The sequence below is a fragment of the Chlorocebus sabaeus genome, chromosome 6 (genome assembly GCF_047675955.1).
Source record: "Chlorocebus sabaeus isolate Y175 chromosome 6, mChlSab1.0.hap1, whole genome shotgun sequence".
NCBI lineage: Eukaryota > Metazoa > Chordata > Mammalia > Primates > Cercopithecidae > Chlorocebus > Chlorocebus sabaeus.
Genome location: NC_132909.1, coordinates 325,691 through 338,475, shown reverse-complemented (window position 1 = coordinate 338,475; position 12,785 = coordinate 325,691). Strand labels below are relative to the sequence as shown.

General features: G+C 46.5%; 1 protein-coding gene and 1 long non-coding RNA gene across 4 annotated transcripts in view; one reads left to right on the top strand and one right to left on the bottom strand.

The window, feature by feature from the left end:
• The first annotated feature begins 1,809 nt into the window (after positions 1 to 1,809).
• Positions 1,810 to 11,245, top strand: ERVK3-1 (endogenous retrovirus group K3 member 1). 3 transcript variants are annotated; one of them, XM_073015796.1, is made up of 4 exons: positions 1,810 to 1,919; positions 2,542 to 2,670; positions 8,554 to 8,850; positions 10,791 to 11,245. In XM_073015796.1, the coding sequence occupies exons 3-4, from the start codon at positions 8,557 to 8,559 to the stop codon at positions 10,824 to 10,826; spliced, it is 330 nt and encodes a 109-aa protein (XP_072871897.1). In that variant the 5' UTR covers positions 1,810 to 1,919; positions 2,542 to 2,670; positions 8,554 to 8,556; the 3' UTR covers positions 10,827 to 11,245. The 3 variants fall into 3 exon arrangements, with proteins under 3 accessions (XP_072871897.1, XP_072871899.1, XP_072871898.1); XM_073015797.1 differs by having other exon boundaries at positions 1,844 to 1,919; positions 2,492 to 2,670; XM_073015798.1 differs by lacking the exon at positions 2,542 to 2,670 and having other exon boundaries at positions 1,811 to 1,919.
• Positions 1,913 to 12,785, bottom strand: part of LOC119627160 (uncharacterized) — a 15,443-nt gene continuing 4,570 nt past the window's right edge. Inside the window, exons 2-3 of the long non-coding RNA XR_012093066.1 lie at positions 6,938 to 6,998; positions 1,913 to 2,323 (exon numbers count right to left, since the gene is read on the bottom strand). This is a non-coding gene — a long non-coding RNA (uncharacterized lncRNA). The remainder of the gene's footprint in view (positions 2,324 to 6,937; positions 6,999 to 12,785) is intronic.

Genomic DNA, 12,785 nt, shown 5'->3' with positions numbered 1-12,785 from the left:
TTGCTGGGCTTAAGTGGTTCTCCCACTGTGGCCTCCCAAAGTGCTGGGATGACAGGCGTGAGCCACCGCGCCAGGACGATAACTGATATAATTTTTTTTATTTTTTATGACAGTCTCACTCTGTCGCAAAAAATATATAATTTTTATTTGTTTTTATTTTTATTTATTTATTTTTTTGAGACAGAGTCTCACTCCGTCACCCAGGCTGGAGTGCATTGGCGTGATCTCGGCTCACTGCCAGCTCCACCTCCAGGGTTCACGCCATTCTCCTGCCTCAGCCTCCCAAGTAGCTGGTACTACAGGCGCCCACCACCACGCCCGGCTAATTTTTTGTATTTTTAGTAGAGACGGGGTTTCACCGTGTTAGCCAGGATGGTCTCGATCTCGTGACCCCGTGATCCGCCCGCCTCAGCTTCCCAAAGTGCTGGGATTACAGGCGTGAACCACCGTGCCCGGAAATAGCTGATAGAATTTTTAAAGACCCTTCTGATGATCTGACCGTGGTAGGAATAGGGAGGGGTAACGCGAGTCAGTTTGCACATTGGGAACCTCCTCCACTAGGTCATACAGGCCTTTTGTGTGTAGATGGAATTATCATGTCCCACACTGTACCGGGGCACCTCCCTCGATTAAGGTGATTTGCATAATGCAGGGCCTGCCTATTATTAGGGAGTCTCCTGAACATACGAATGTACAGGGACTGCATACACCTGTTGCTCAATTTCTAGCTAAATGCCTGGAGGTAGGGGATAAATAAATGGCATTCATACGGTGTAATGCCATGTTTCAAAAAGTTTTCAAAAATTGTTCAGTGGAGAAATGTGCAGGGTCAGTGGAATAAAACAAGTGTGTAAAATTAGATGATGATTGTTTTATACTCTATACGGACAAACCTAAATTGGAGGGCATTTTGGAGAACTCGCTTGGATACATGAAAACTGCCAAGATCATTATAAAGAAACAACAGGATCCATTCTAGATTGAAAGCAACTTGAAATGATACAGTAGAGTGTAATGCGTGTTTAGTTTGTGCTTGAATAAAAGATGAAAACTACGTAAGACGGGCCGGGCGCGGTGGCTCAAGCCTGTAATCCCAGCACTTTGGGAGGCCGAGACGGGCGGATCACGAGGTCAGGAGTTCGAGACCATCCTGGCTAACACGGTGAAACCCCGTCTCTACTAAAAATACAAAAAACTAGCCGGGCGAGGTGGCGGGCGCCAGTAGTCCCGGCTACTCGGGAGGCTGAGGCAGGAGAATGGCGTAAAAACCCGGGAGGCGGAGCTTGCAGTGAGCTGAGATCCGGCCACTGCACTCCAGCCTGGGCGATACAGCGAGACTCCGTCTCAAAAAAAAAAAAAAGAAAACTACGTAAGACATTGAGACAATTGGAGAATTTAGCATACGGACTGGGGATTGGGTACAGGCTTCAATATCATTACTTGGGTGAGTGGAAGAACGTACCTGTTCTTAAGGGACATCTGCTTAAGGATATACAAGATTCGGGGGGAAAAATATCTCCAAACGATATACTTTTATATCTATGTGTGTACATGTGTGCCCGTAGAGCAAGAAAAAAGTACACATGCTGTATATTTCAAAGAACATATAAAACCATGGATGTCAATATACTTCCCTTTAGGTGCGCTGCCTGCGCAGAACCGACAGGTTCTGACCATCTGCAGCTCCCACGCCCCGCTTCCGGCCCCGCAGCGCTGGGAACTCCATTTCCCAAAAGGCCTTGTATCCCGTGCATGCCCGTTTCCAGGCAGGAAAGCGAAGGGCCTTCTGGGAGGTGAAGTCCTGGGCGGCCGCTGGCCACCGGACGGAAGTGCGTAACGGAAGTGCTGGCGGCGGTGTGTAAGACGCGGCCGGGCGTGCGGACTATCGCGGGGCCTGCTCTGAGGAGGCTGCCTCAGTGGTGAGTGGTGTGTGGAGGAGCGGCGAGGGTGACTGTGAGGGATGGACAGGCGCCCTGGCCTGAGCGTGCTGGCGGTGGGAGTGAACGAGTGGGCGGGTGGGACCCGTGAGGCAAACGCGACCCCCGGTGGGTGCGGGCAGAGGCGCGCGCGGTGCGTGAGGGCGCTACCTCCCGTGTCTGGCCAGGTGTCACCGCTTATGCGCTCCTGGGAGGGGAGGGTCCTGTGCTGCAGGCCGAAGGAATGAGGGTCCACTGGACGCTCTATGAGCAAACCGCAAACTGTTCTCATGAAGGCAGGATGTCGGCAAACTGACAAACCGCGTCTGCCCCCAGAAAGAATGCTGGGGGGCAGTCATGCGCCACATCCCGTGCTCCTTGAGGTTATCTACAGGAACATCTGGAACCTGTTGAACAAAGAAAGCAATTATGTGGGCCTGTGTTAAATCAAATAGCTGACCGACAGTTACCCCTTCCTCCCTATTCACTCTACCTAATAAATATGAAGGGCTGTAAAAGCTCAGGGCCCTTGTTCCCTAGAATCAAGGAGCCCCCTGACCCCTTCTTTCAAACAGATCCTTTTGTCTTTGTCTTCATTTCTGCCTTCGTCCTCCACTTGGTCCAGAGGCAACCCTGACAAGTAGTGCCCGACCAGGGACCTGAACGAGGAAGGTCTGCCAGAGCAGAGAAAGTGAAACTGATTAGAGGAACTAGGAACCCCTGGAAGGAAGAGTCTGCAGGTGGAGAATATAAGGTCAGTTCCCTGAGGAGTTTCTGAATCAGGGTAACATGGGGCAGAATTTGTCTACTGAGGAGCAACATTATGTGCAGCTGCTTAAAGTTTTACTTAATCTGGTGCTCAGGTTAGTTCTCAAACATTAAGCTTTTACAGGAGGTTATTACACATAACCCATGGTTTCTGCAGACAGGTACTCTGGCTGTGGAAAATTGAGACCAAGTAGGAGAAGGATTGAAACGAGCTTATCAGAAAGCTCTTAAAGTGGATCCTTCTGTTTTCTCTGCTTGGGGTTTGGTCTGTACTGCCCTCCTGCCATTGTCCCCTTCTTATTCTGCTGGACAGCAGGAGCTACGTTCTGAATCTCAAAAATGGCAGAATCTTTTGTCTCACCAACAGCGCCTATTGAAAATGATAAACAGGAGAGGGAGGATGAGAACTGGCCTGTACTGCCCCCAGTAGCAGAAATAGAGATCCCAATACAAAAAATTCTGCGTGCTGCAGCCATAGCTGGCGAGCCACTAGGACCTTGCGCTTTTCCTATCACCTTAAGGCCTGATCCAAATAATCCATAGCAGTTTATTCATGAACACACTCCAGTAAAATTTAAATTATTGAAATAATTAAAAGCTAGTGTGGTTACTAATGGAATACACAGCCCATTTACTTTAGGATTGTTAGAATCTGTATTCAGCGCTGTGTGCTTCCCACCCTTGGATATAAAGCATTTAGCTTGCACTTGTTTGTCCGCTAGTGCATATCTGACATGGAATTTAAATTGGCAAGAAATGTGTGCAGACCAGGCTAGACAGAATCTTGCCGCTGGACATGGGAACATTACAGAGGAAATGCTGTTGGGTAGTGACTCTTATTCAGACCTGGTGCAACAATTGCACTTCCAGATGCTGCTTACCATCAGTGTGCCTTGGCCGCTAAGCATGCCTGGGCCACCATTCCTGAGAATGGGGTCCCAGTATGATCTTTTCCGCATATCATGCAAAAATCACAAGAGCTCTATGCACAGTTTATTGCATGGTTACAACAGGCAGTGCAGCGTCAAATTCCTCATACTGCTGCTGCGAAAATGCTTACTTTGACCCTAGCTTTTGAAAATGCAAATGCAGATTGTAAATGTGCATTAGCACCTGTGAGATGTACAAAGAGCTTGGGAAATTTTTTTTTTTTTTTTTTTTTTTTTTTTTTTGAGACGGAGTCTCGCTCTGTCGCCCAGGCTGGAGTGCAGTGGCCGGATCTCAGCTCACTGCAAGCTCCGCCTCCCGGGTTTACGCCATTCTCCTGCCTCAGCCTCCCGAGTAGCTGGGACTACAGGCGCCCGCCACCTCGCCCGGCTAGTTTTTTGTATTTTTTTAGTAGAGACGGGGTTTCACCGGGTTAGCCAGGATGGTCTCGATCTCCTGACCTCATGATCCACCCGTCTCGGCCTCCCAAAGTGCTGGGATTACAGGCTTGAGCCACCGCGCCCGGCCGAGCTTGGGAAATTTTCGCAAAGCCTGTGAGGTGTGGGAACTGAACTCCATCGTTCAACAATGTTAGCTCAAGCAATGGCTAATTTAGTAGTGAACAAATCTGAAAAGGGCCAAGGGTTGAGCCCTAAAGTGGGAAAATGTTATAACTGTGGAAAAATTGGACATTTCAAAAAAGAATGCCATCAGACCTCTAGGCGGAAGGGATCTTATAATGCAGTACCTGCCCCCTCCCCAAACACACACACACACACAAACACCAGGACTCTGCCCTTGCCATAATAAAGGAAATCATTGGGCTAATCAATATTGCTCAAAATTTCATCAGAATGGCACCCCGCTGTCAGGAAATGAAAATGGGGCCTGGGCCCAGCCCCTCAAACAATGAGGGCATTCCCCATCCAGGCCACAACCCGGCTACAGGGGTGAGTTCCTGGAGGAACATTGACTCCCTCTCCTCTGGAACACCTGGGAGTGCAGGATTAGATCGCCCAGTCAGAGAAAGGGTCACGTTAGTTGGAGGAGAGAAACCCACCAAAATTCCCACCGACATTTGGGGACCTTTGCCAACAGGATATAAAGGATTAATTTTAGGCCAAAGCCATCTTAACTTACAGGGCATTACTGTGGTCCCTGGGATTGTTGACTCTGATTATGAAAGAGAAATTCAAGTAATTGTAATGTCACAACATCTTTGGGTTTTTAAACCTGGGGAATATATTGCTCAGCTATTGCTTATTATTATTATTCTCTGCAAATTACACCCTTCTTCACAAAAGGAGAAAACAGGAAATCAAGAATTTGGGAGTACAACTACACATGAAATTTACCCATCCCAACCCATAGCTTCTAATTGACCCACCTGTGCGGTGCAAATTAAAGGAAAGAAGTGCTATGGACGTGTGGACACGGGAGCAGATGTTTCAGTAATATCCAAAAACAGTTGACCCCCATCTTGGCCCCTGCAATTAACCTCTACATCCTTAGTGGGAGTAGGAACAGCTCAAAGTGTTCAACAGAGTGCCGAAATTTTACTTCGTCTCGGTCCAGATGGACAGCCATGTACTTTTCAACCTTATGCTGCAAATCTCTGGGGCTGAGATTTACTTACAGCATGGGATATGAGACTCACAAATGAAAAGTTTGATAATCCAGGATTTAAAATATTGAAGGAAATGTGATATCAGAGTGGGAAAGGCTTGGGAAAGTTCCTACAGGGAAACCCCAATCCAATATCGGTAACTGGGCAAACGGATAGGACAGGGCTAGGGCATCAGAATTTCTGATAGGGGTCATTGATACTTCTCCTCCACCCACTGCCTTGCTGCTAGAGTGGCTGACTGATAAACCTGTGTGGGTGGATCAATGGCCCCTATCACAGGAGAAACTGACTCAACTCCATCAGCTGGTAAGAAAGCAGTTGGATGCAGGCTGTACAAAAGAATCAGTTAGTCCTTGGAATTCACCAGTATTTGTGACCCCAAAAAAGTCAGGAAAATGGCAACTGCTGCATAATTTGAGAGTTAATGCACAAATTAAACCAGTGGGTGCATTACAGCAAGGTCTGCCATCCCCGGCAGCCATTCCAAAAGATTAGCCTCTTGTAGTAATAGATCTTAAAGACTGTATTTTTTTTTTTTTTTTTTTTTTTTTTTTTTTTTTGAGACGGAGTCTTTGCTCTGTCGCCCAGGCTGGAGTGCAGTGGCACGAACTCGGCTCACTACAAGCTCCGCCTCCTGGGTTTACGCCATTCTCCTGCCTCAGCCTCCCGAGTAGCTGGGACTACAGGCGCCCGCCACCTCGCCCGGCTAGTTTTTTGTATTTTTTAGTAGAGACGGGGTTTCACCGTGTTCGCCAGGATGGTCTCGATCTCCTGACCTTGTGATCCGCCCGTCTCGGCCTCCCAAAGTGCTGGGATTACAGGCGTGAGCCACCGCGCCCGGCCAAAGACTGTATTTTTAATATACCATTACACAAGAAGGACAAGCCTCAATTCGCCCTTCTCTGTGCCTTCTGTTAATCAGAGAGAGCCTGTCTCTCATGATCAATGAAAAGTTTTATTACCCCAGGGCATGCTCAACAGTCCTATGTTATGTCAGCATTTTGTAGGAAAAGCATTGAAGGAGCCTCAGAATATGTTTCCCACCACCTACGTCATTCATTATATGGATAATGTTTTTTTTGGTCGCTCCTACAGATCAAGTATTATACCAGTTATTCAGAGAAATAAAATGGGCTTTAACTCAATGGAATCTCAAAATAGCTCCTGAAAAGGTGCAAACAACCTCCCCATACCAGTACTTAGGTACTATTGTTACTGAAAAAAGTATTTAGCCTTAGAAAGTAGCTCTTTGTAAGAACAAATTACAAACTCTGAATAACTTTCAACAGTTATTAGGGGATATTAATTGGCTGCGCCCAATGCTAGGTATTGCTCCTTATCAACTCACTCATCTTTATCAAACCCTCCAAGGAGATTCTTCATTAGATTCCCCTTGGCAACTTACTAAGGAGGCAGAAGCTGAATTACAGCTTGTAGAACAGATGTTTCAGCAATGACATGCCTCCCGGCTACAACCACAAAAGACTTTGCTTTTGTTTTTTCTTGCTACCCCCCATTCTCCAGCAGGACTTTTAGGTCAATTCATAGACAAAATTATAATGGTAATAGAATGGTTTTTTTTTATCCAAATAGTAAAATCCTTGCAAGTTTATCTTTCTTTAGTCACACAATTTATAACAATAGGCAAGTATAGATCAAAAGTGCTTACAGGATATGATCCTGATAAAATTATTGTTACCTTGGATTCCCAACAACAGGCTGAGGCCTGGAGGTGTCGACTGCATGGCAGATCACTTTCCCTGATTTTGTAGAAATAATAGATAACCATTATCCATCAGACAAAATTTTGCAATTTTATAAAATTCATCCTTTTATTCGCCCTGTGATTACTCATCACAAACCCATTTCAGGTGGACAGACCTATTTTACCGACGGCTCTTCCAAAACCTGCACAGCCATTTATGGACTTAAACATACTCAAATAATAAAGACCCCTAGAGTTTCAGTTCAACACTCCAAATTAATGGCAGTTATTCAAGTTTTAAAGCTCAAGCTTTATTTCCTATTGTCTGTAATTCAGCCTATGCTGTAAATGTAGCTAGTTGCATTAAAACTGCCACTATCAAGAGCACCTTAAAACCAGAACTGCTTAACCTATTTCCGAGACTCCAAAAAGCTGTTTGCTCTCATGCTGCCCCTTTTCATATTTCTCGTGTCTGATCTCACACGCAATTTCCTGGGCCACTATCTCTAGGTAATGATAGAGCAGATAAATTCATCAGTTCTGTATTTCAATAAGCCCAAGCTTCCCATGCTTTACTGCATCAAAACGCCTCTGCCCTTACTTGTTATGTGTCATCTGCCTCACAGCCAGGTTCGAGCTGTTGTACAATCCTGCCCCACTTGCCAACATATCCCTGGTGTTGCACCTGTGGAAGGATGCAACCCATGAGGCTTGGCTCCAAATGAAATCTGGCAGATGAATGCTACATATATAGAGAGAGCAGCCTTTGGCAAACTCCGCTATGTTCATGTAACTATAGACACTTACTCCCATATATTACATGCCACATGCCAAACTGGGGAAACAGCTGGTCATGTCTGACGATATTGTCTGTCATCATTCGCCCATATATGGGTCCCTAAACAATTTAAAACTGACAGTGGACTTGCTTATGTTAGTCATGCTTTCCAAATTTTTTACAATTGTGGGCAATCAATCATAAAACAGGAATTCCATACAATTTCTGAGGTCAAGGCATTATTGAGCAGGCACATTAAACACTACAACGTATGCTGAAAAAACAAAAAGGGAGAATAGGAGACCAATTACCACCTCAAACAAAATTACATTTAGCCTTGTTTACTACTATGGTTTTTGTTTTTTTTTTTTGAGACGGAGTCTCGCTGTGTCACCCAGGCTGGAGTGCAGTGGCCGGATCTCAGCTCACTGCAAGCTCCACCTCCCGGGTTTACGGCATTCTCCTGCCTCAGCCTCCGGAGTAGCTGGGACTACAGGCACCCGCCACCGTGCCCGGCTAATTTTTGTATTTTTAGTAGAGGCAGGGTTTCACCGTGGTCTCGATCTCCTGACCTCTCCTGATCTCCACCCGCCTTGGCCTCCCAAAGTGCTGGGATTACAGGCGTGAGCCACCGCGCCTGGCTGCCTTGTTTACTTTAAATTGTTTGACTCCTGGTATGGAGGGCAAGACTCCAGCAGAACGACACTGGCAATTGCTAGAGGAAAAGAGGCAAGTTTATCCAAAAGTGTTATGGAAATCCCCGGAAGAGGGACAATGGAAAGGTCCGGTGGATTTGCTGACGTGGGGACGAGGGTATGCTTGTGTTTTACAGGAGATGGACAAACCGTGTGGGTGCCCTCCAGGTGTGTGTGACCATGGAATAGGAGACCAGAGGGATCCATGGTATTCAACTATGGGCCTGTTCCCTCCAGTACGAGCCATGAGCCAGCGGAATCTGAATGCGAAGACAGAACGAGGGCCGACCGGAGTCACAATGACAGCCAACCCCATAACATGGGGACAGATCAAGAAAACCACCCAGGAAGCTGAGAAACTGCTGGAGCGCCAGGGTCAGGCAAAAACCCCTGACTCCATGTTCTTGGCCATGCTAGCTGTAGTGTCCTGTGCGGTATGTTTCCCCTGTGTAGAGGCAAAAACATATTGGGCATATGTTCCTAACCCACTAGCAGTGCGATTGGTACTCTGGAGTGACACTCCTGAAATATGATCAGGGAGCGTGGGTACCAGGACCCCTAACTCCCCCTGACACAGAACAATAGCATCAATTATACCACCCCATTGGAAGGACTCCCTTTATGTATCACCACGGATATGTCACTCAACTGCAGCTGTCTTGCAGTCCAATCTTAGGCATGGTTAAATCGCCACGGAAAAATTATGTATTCATTAGGCCTCAGCTCCATTAATGTTACTGGTGTGTTCACCAATCACTTCTGGCCCCATCACTCAAATTGTATTGATTATACGGAATGGGCTCCCTTTGATGTTTCTCACCCCCCTCCTTGGACCCAGTGTCTTGGCCCCTTGGCCAGACAACTCTGTGTGAATGGGAAACATTGACTGGGGTTCCCTTGGCCATTTAGATGGGAGAGATGAAAATCAGATCTCTTGGCACAAACTTCACTGGCACTGGTGGCGGACCTTCAACACGTCTTCGCCACATCACACTGGGATTCAATCCCCCAGTTGACTGCACAACTTGCTTGGCACAGGACAGGCTTTAGCCCGGCCTTACCTTAGTGGCGTCATCTAGGAAAAAGAGGCCCAATTCAGGAATCAATATGGAAGGCAACACTCCCATTTATGAATAACAGCATCTGGGTCAGAACATTATCCAATAATAGTAATATTACTCAACACAGTTTTAATATCACCTTTGTAAAAAATATTACCAATTTATGGTTCGTGGGGTTTTTTTGTTGTTGTTGTGGTTGTTTGAGATGGAGTCTCGCTGTGTCACCCAGGCTGGAGTGCAGTGGTGCGATCTCGGGTCACTGCAACCTCTGCCTCCCGGGTTCAAGCAGTTCTCTGCCTCAGCCTCCCGAGTAGCTGGGATTATAGGCGCCCACCACCACACCAGGCTATTTTTTGTTTTTTGTATTTTTAGTAGAAATGGGATTTCACCATCTTGGCCAGGCTGCTCTTGAACTCCTGACCTGGTGATCCACCTGCCTTGGCCTCCCAAAGTGTTGGGATTACAGGCATGAGCCACCACACCTGGCTGGTTTGTATTTTTAATTCCTATGTTTTTCTACCATCTAAGAAGGAGCAACTCCAAGTAAACATCACCCAATTGACTTGTGACTCTTGTCAACTGTATCACTGCCTCAATCATAGCACAATACAAACACACAACATCCCCACTCTAATAATTCTGGGTCGTATCCCTGGGTTATGGATCCCTGTCAATTTGTCCAAACCCTGGGCTGCCACCCCTGCTTTACATTTTGTAAAACTCCTTACCCAGCTCACTCATCGTGCACATAAAGCCTTAAACATAGTAATTTTTACTGTAATCTCAGTCACACTAATAACCTCGGTTGTGGTGTCCTCAGTAGCACTACATAGTTCTATTCAAACAGCCCAATATGTAGAAAATTGGACACGTACAGCCAACCAGGCATGGATGCTTCAAAATAAAATTAATACCGAATTACAAACAAAGGTAGCAGTGTTAAAGACTACTGTTCTGTGGCTGGGAAAGCAGGTACAAAGTTTGCAATTGCAGAAGCAATTGCGTTGTCATTTCAATCATATTCATATTTGTGTGATCAATTTGGAATAGAACCAAAGTGAATATCCATGGAACCCTGTAAAAGCTCATTTGCAGGGAGCTTTTACATCCAATATTACTTTTGATATCAGTAACTTACAGAGTAAAATTCTTAACTTGAATAAGCAAACTCAAAAATAACAGCCCTCTTTTAGAAGCTTAAACAGAATTCCAGCAGGACTTAGAAAGCCTCAACCCCTGGACCTACTTAAACATAACCTCAATGTCTCTTTTAGAAGAATAATGTTGTTATGTCTCTGTTTTTTTGCTCATAGTCTATAGGATCGGGTGAACCACCAACCAGCAATTGAAAGCTGCACAGCCTGAAATTACCTTTATTCAATTAATGCAAAAATAAAAAGGGGGAGATGTTGGAGGCCGAAGGAATGAGGGTCGTGACCAACTCAATATACCACTGGAGGCTCTATGAGCGAACAGCAAACTGTTCTCATGAAAGCAAGATGCTGGCAAACTGACAAACTGTGTCTGCCGCCAGAAGGAATGCTGGGGGCAGTCATGTCCCAGGTCCCATGCTCCTTGAGGTTATCTACAGGAACATCTAGAACCTGTTGAACAAAGAAAGCAATCATGTGGGCCTGTGTTAAATAGCTGACTGAGAGTTACCCCTTCCTCCCTATTCACTCTACCTAATAAATATGAAGGGCTGTAAAACCTCAGGGCCCTTGTTCCCTAGAATCAAGGAGCCCCCTGACCCCTTCTTTCAAACAGATCCTTTTGTCTTTGTCTTATTTCTGCATTCGTCCTTCATTCGGTCCAGAAGCAACCGTGACAGTCCTGCATGTGTTGATGCCACCTGTCTGTGCAGGTGTGACCTCAGGTGTGTGAGTATCCCTTATACCTGTTATCATCACTGCCTATTTGCTCTTCCTCCAGCCTCTGGCAACCACTAATCCACGTTATGTGTCTAGATTTGCCTCTTCTGGATACTTCATATAAATGAAGTTACACGATATGTGGTTTCCTGTGTCTGGCATTTTACCACTGAACATGTTTTCAGAGTTCATCCATGTTGTAGCATATCAGTTTTTCATTCTTCTTTATGGCTGAATAATACTCCATTGTAGGCCGGGTGCGGTGGCTCATGCCTGTAATCCCAGCACTTTAGGAGGCCGAGGTGGGTGGATTATGAGGTCAGGAGATCAAGACCATCCTGGCTAACACAGTGAAACCCTGTCTCTACTAAAGAATACAAAAAATTAGCTGGACGTAGTGGCGAGCGCCTACAGTCCCAGCTACTCGGGAGGCTGAGGCAGGAAAATGGTGTGATCCCAGGAGGCGGAGGCTGCAGTGAGCTGAGATTGTGCCACTGCACTCCAGCCTGGGTGACAGAGCAAGACTCCGTCTCAAAAAAAAAAAAAAAAAAAAAAAAACTCCATTGTACGGATATACCACAGTTTGTTTACTCATTAATTCATAGACATTGGGGTTGTTGCCAACTCTTCTAATATTATAAATGCTACTGCTGTGAACATTCATGTACAGGTGTTTGTGTGGATGTATATTTTTAATTTGGGAAGGGGATGCCATGGGTGGGACCTAGGCTTGTGAAGAGCCTGGCCTGGGTGTATCTCTCTGTCCCAGGAGCGCCTGTGTGTATGGCCATGACCACACCCTCTCCTTGCTGCCTGTGCTCATTAGCCGTGCTTCATTTCCAGAATCCCAGGCCTGGGCCCCTGAAGTCAAAGCCAGGAGCGTAGAGCTGCACTGGTGTGTAGGATCAAAGAGAAGGTGGCAGTGGACCTGGAAACAAACCTGTCTCTGCAAGAGTCACTAGCAACCTGGGACCTCTGCCCAGGACTGAGACTTCAGGTGCCCCCCTACCCTGTAGCTGCTGAGGCCAAGCAATGTGGAGACAGAGCAGTGGGTGAGGTGATGGAGCCTGAGGTGCCAGGTGAGGTAGATGGTGGGGTGGCAGTCACAGTGGTATAGGGGGCAGGTACAGGGCTAGATATTTTCAGAAACCAGATATCCCTCTAAAACACACCCTGCTTCTGCTTCCTTCATTCCACTGCCCTGCCTTCCTCAGCCTGCTCTAGGCCACTACCTCCTCACAGTTCTCCTGCTTCCCATTGCCCCTTTAATCACTCTCCACTCAGCATTGGGTAGAGAGGGTCTTTTACCCCTGACTGGTGAGGCCACCCCTCACTTTAAACCCTCCATCACTGCCCAGGCCATCAGAGTATGGTTGGCAAGCTCTTATGTAAAACACAAGCAGCAGGCTGGGTGCAGTGGCTCATGCCTATAATCCC

Excerpts from the sequence above, each read along its gene's own strand:
- ERVK3-1 (XM_073015796.1), top strand. The coding sequence starts at position 8,557 with ATGGACAAACCGTGTGGGTGCCCTCCAGGTGTGTGTGACCATGGAATA. Across the intron at positions 8,851-10,790 it reads TAGCTGTAGTGTCCTGTGCG|TCTATAGGATCGGGTGAACC; the intron begins GTATGTTTCCCC and ends TTTTGCTCATAG.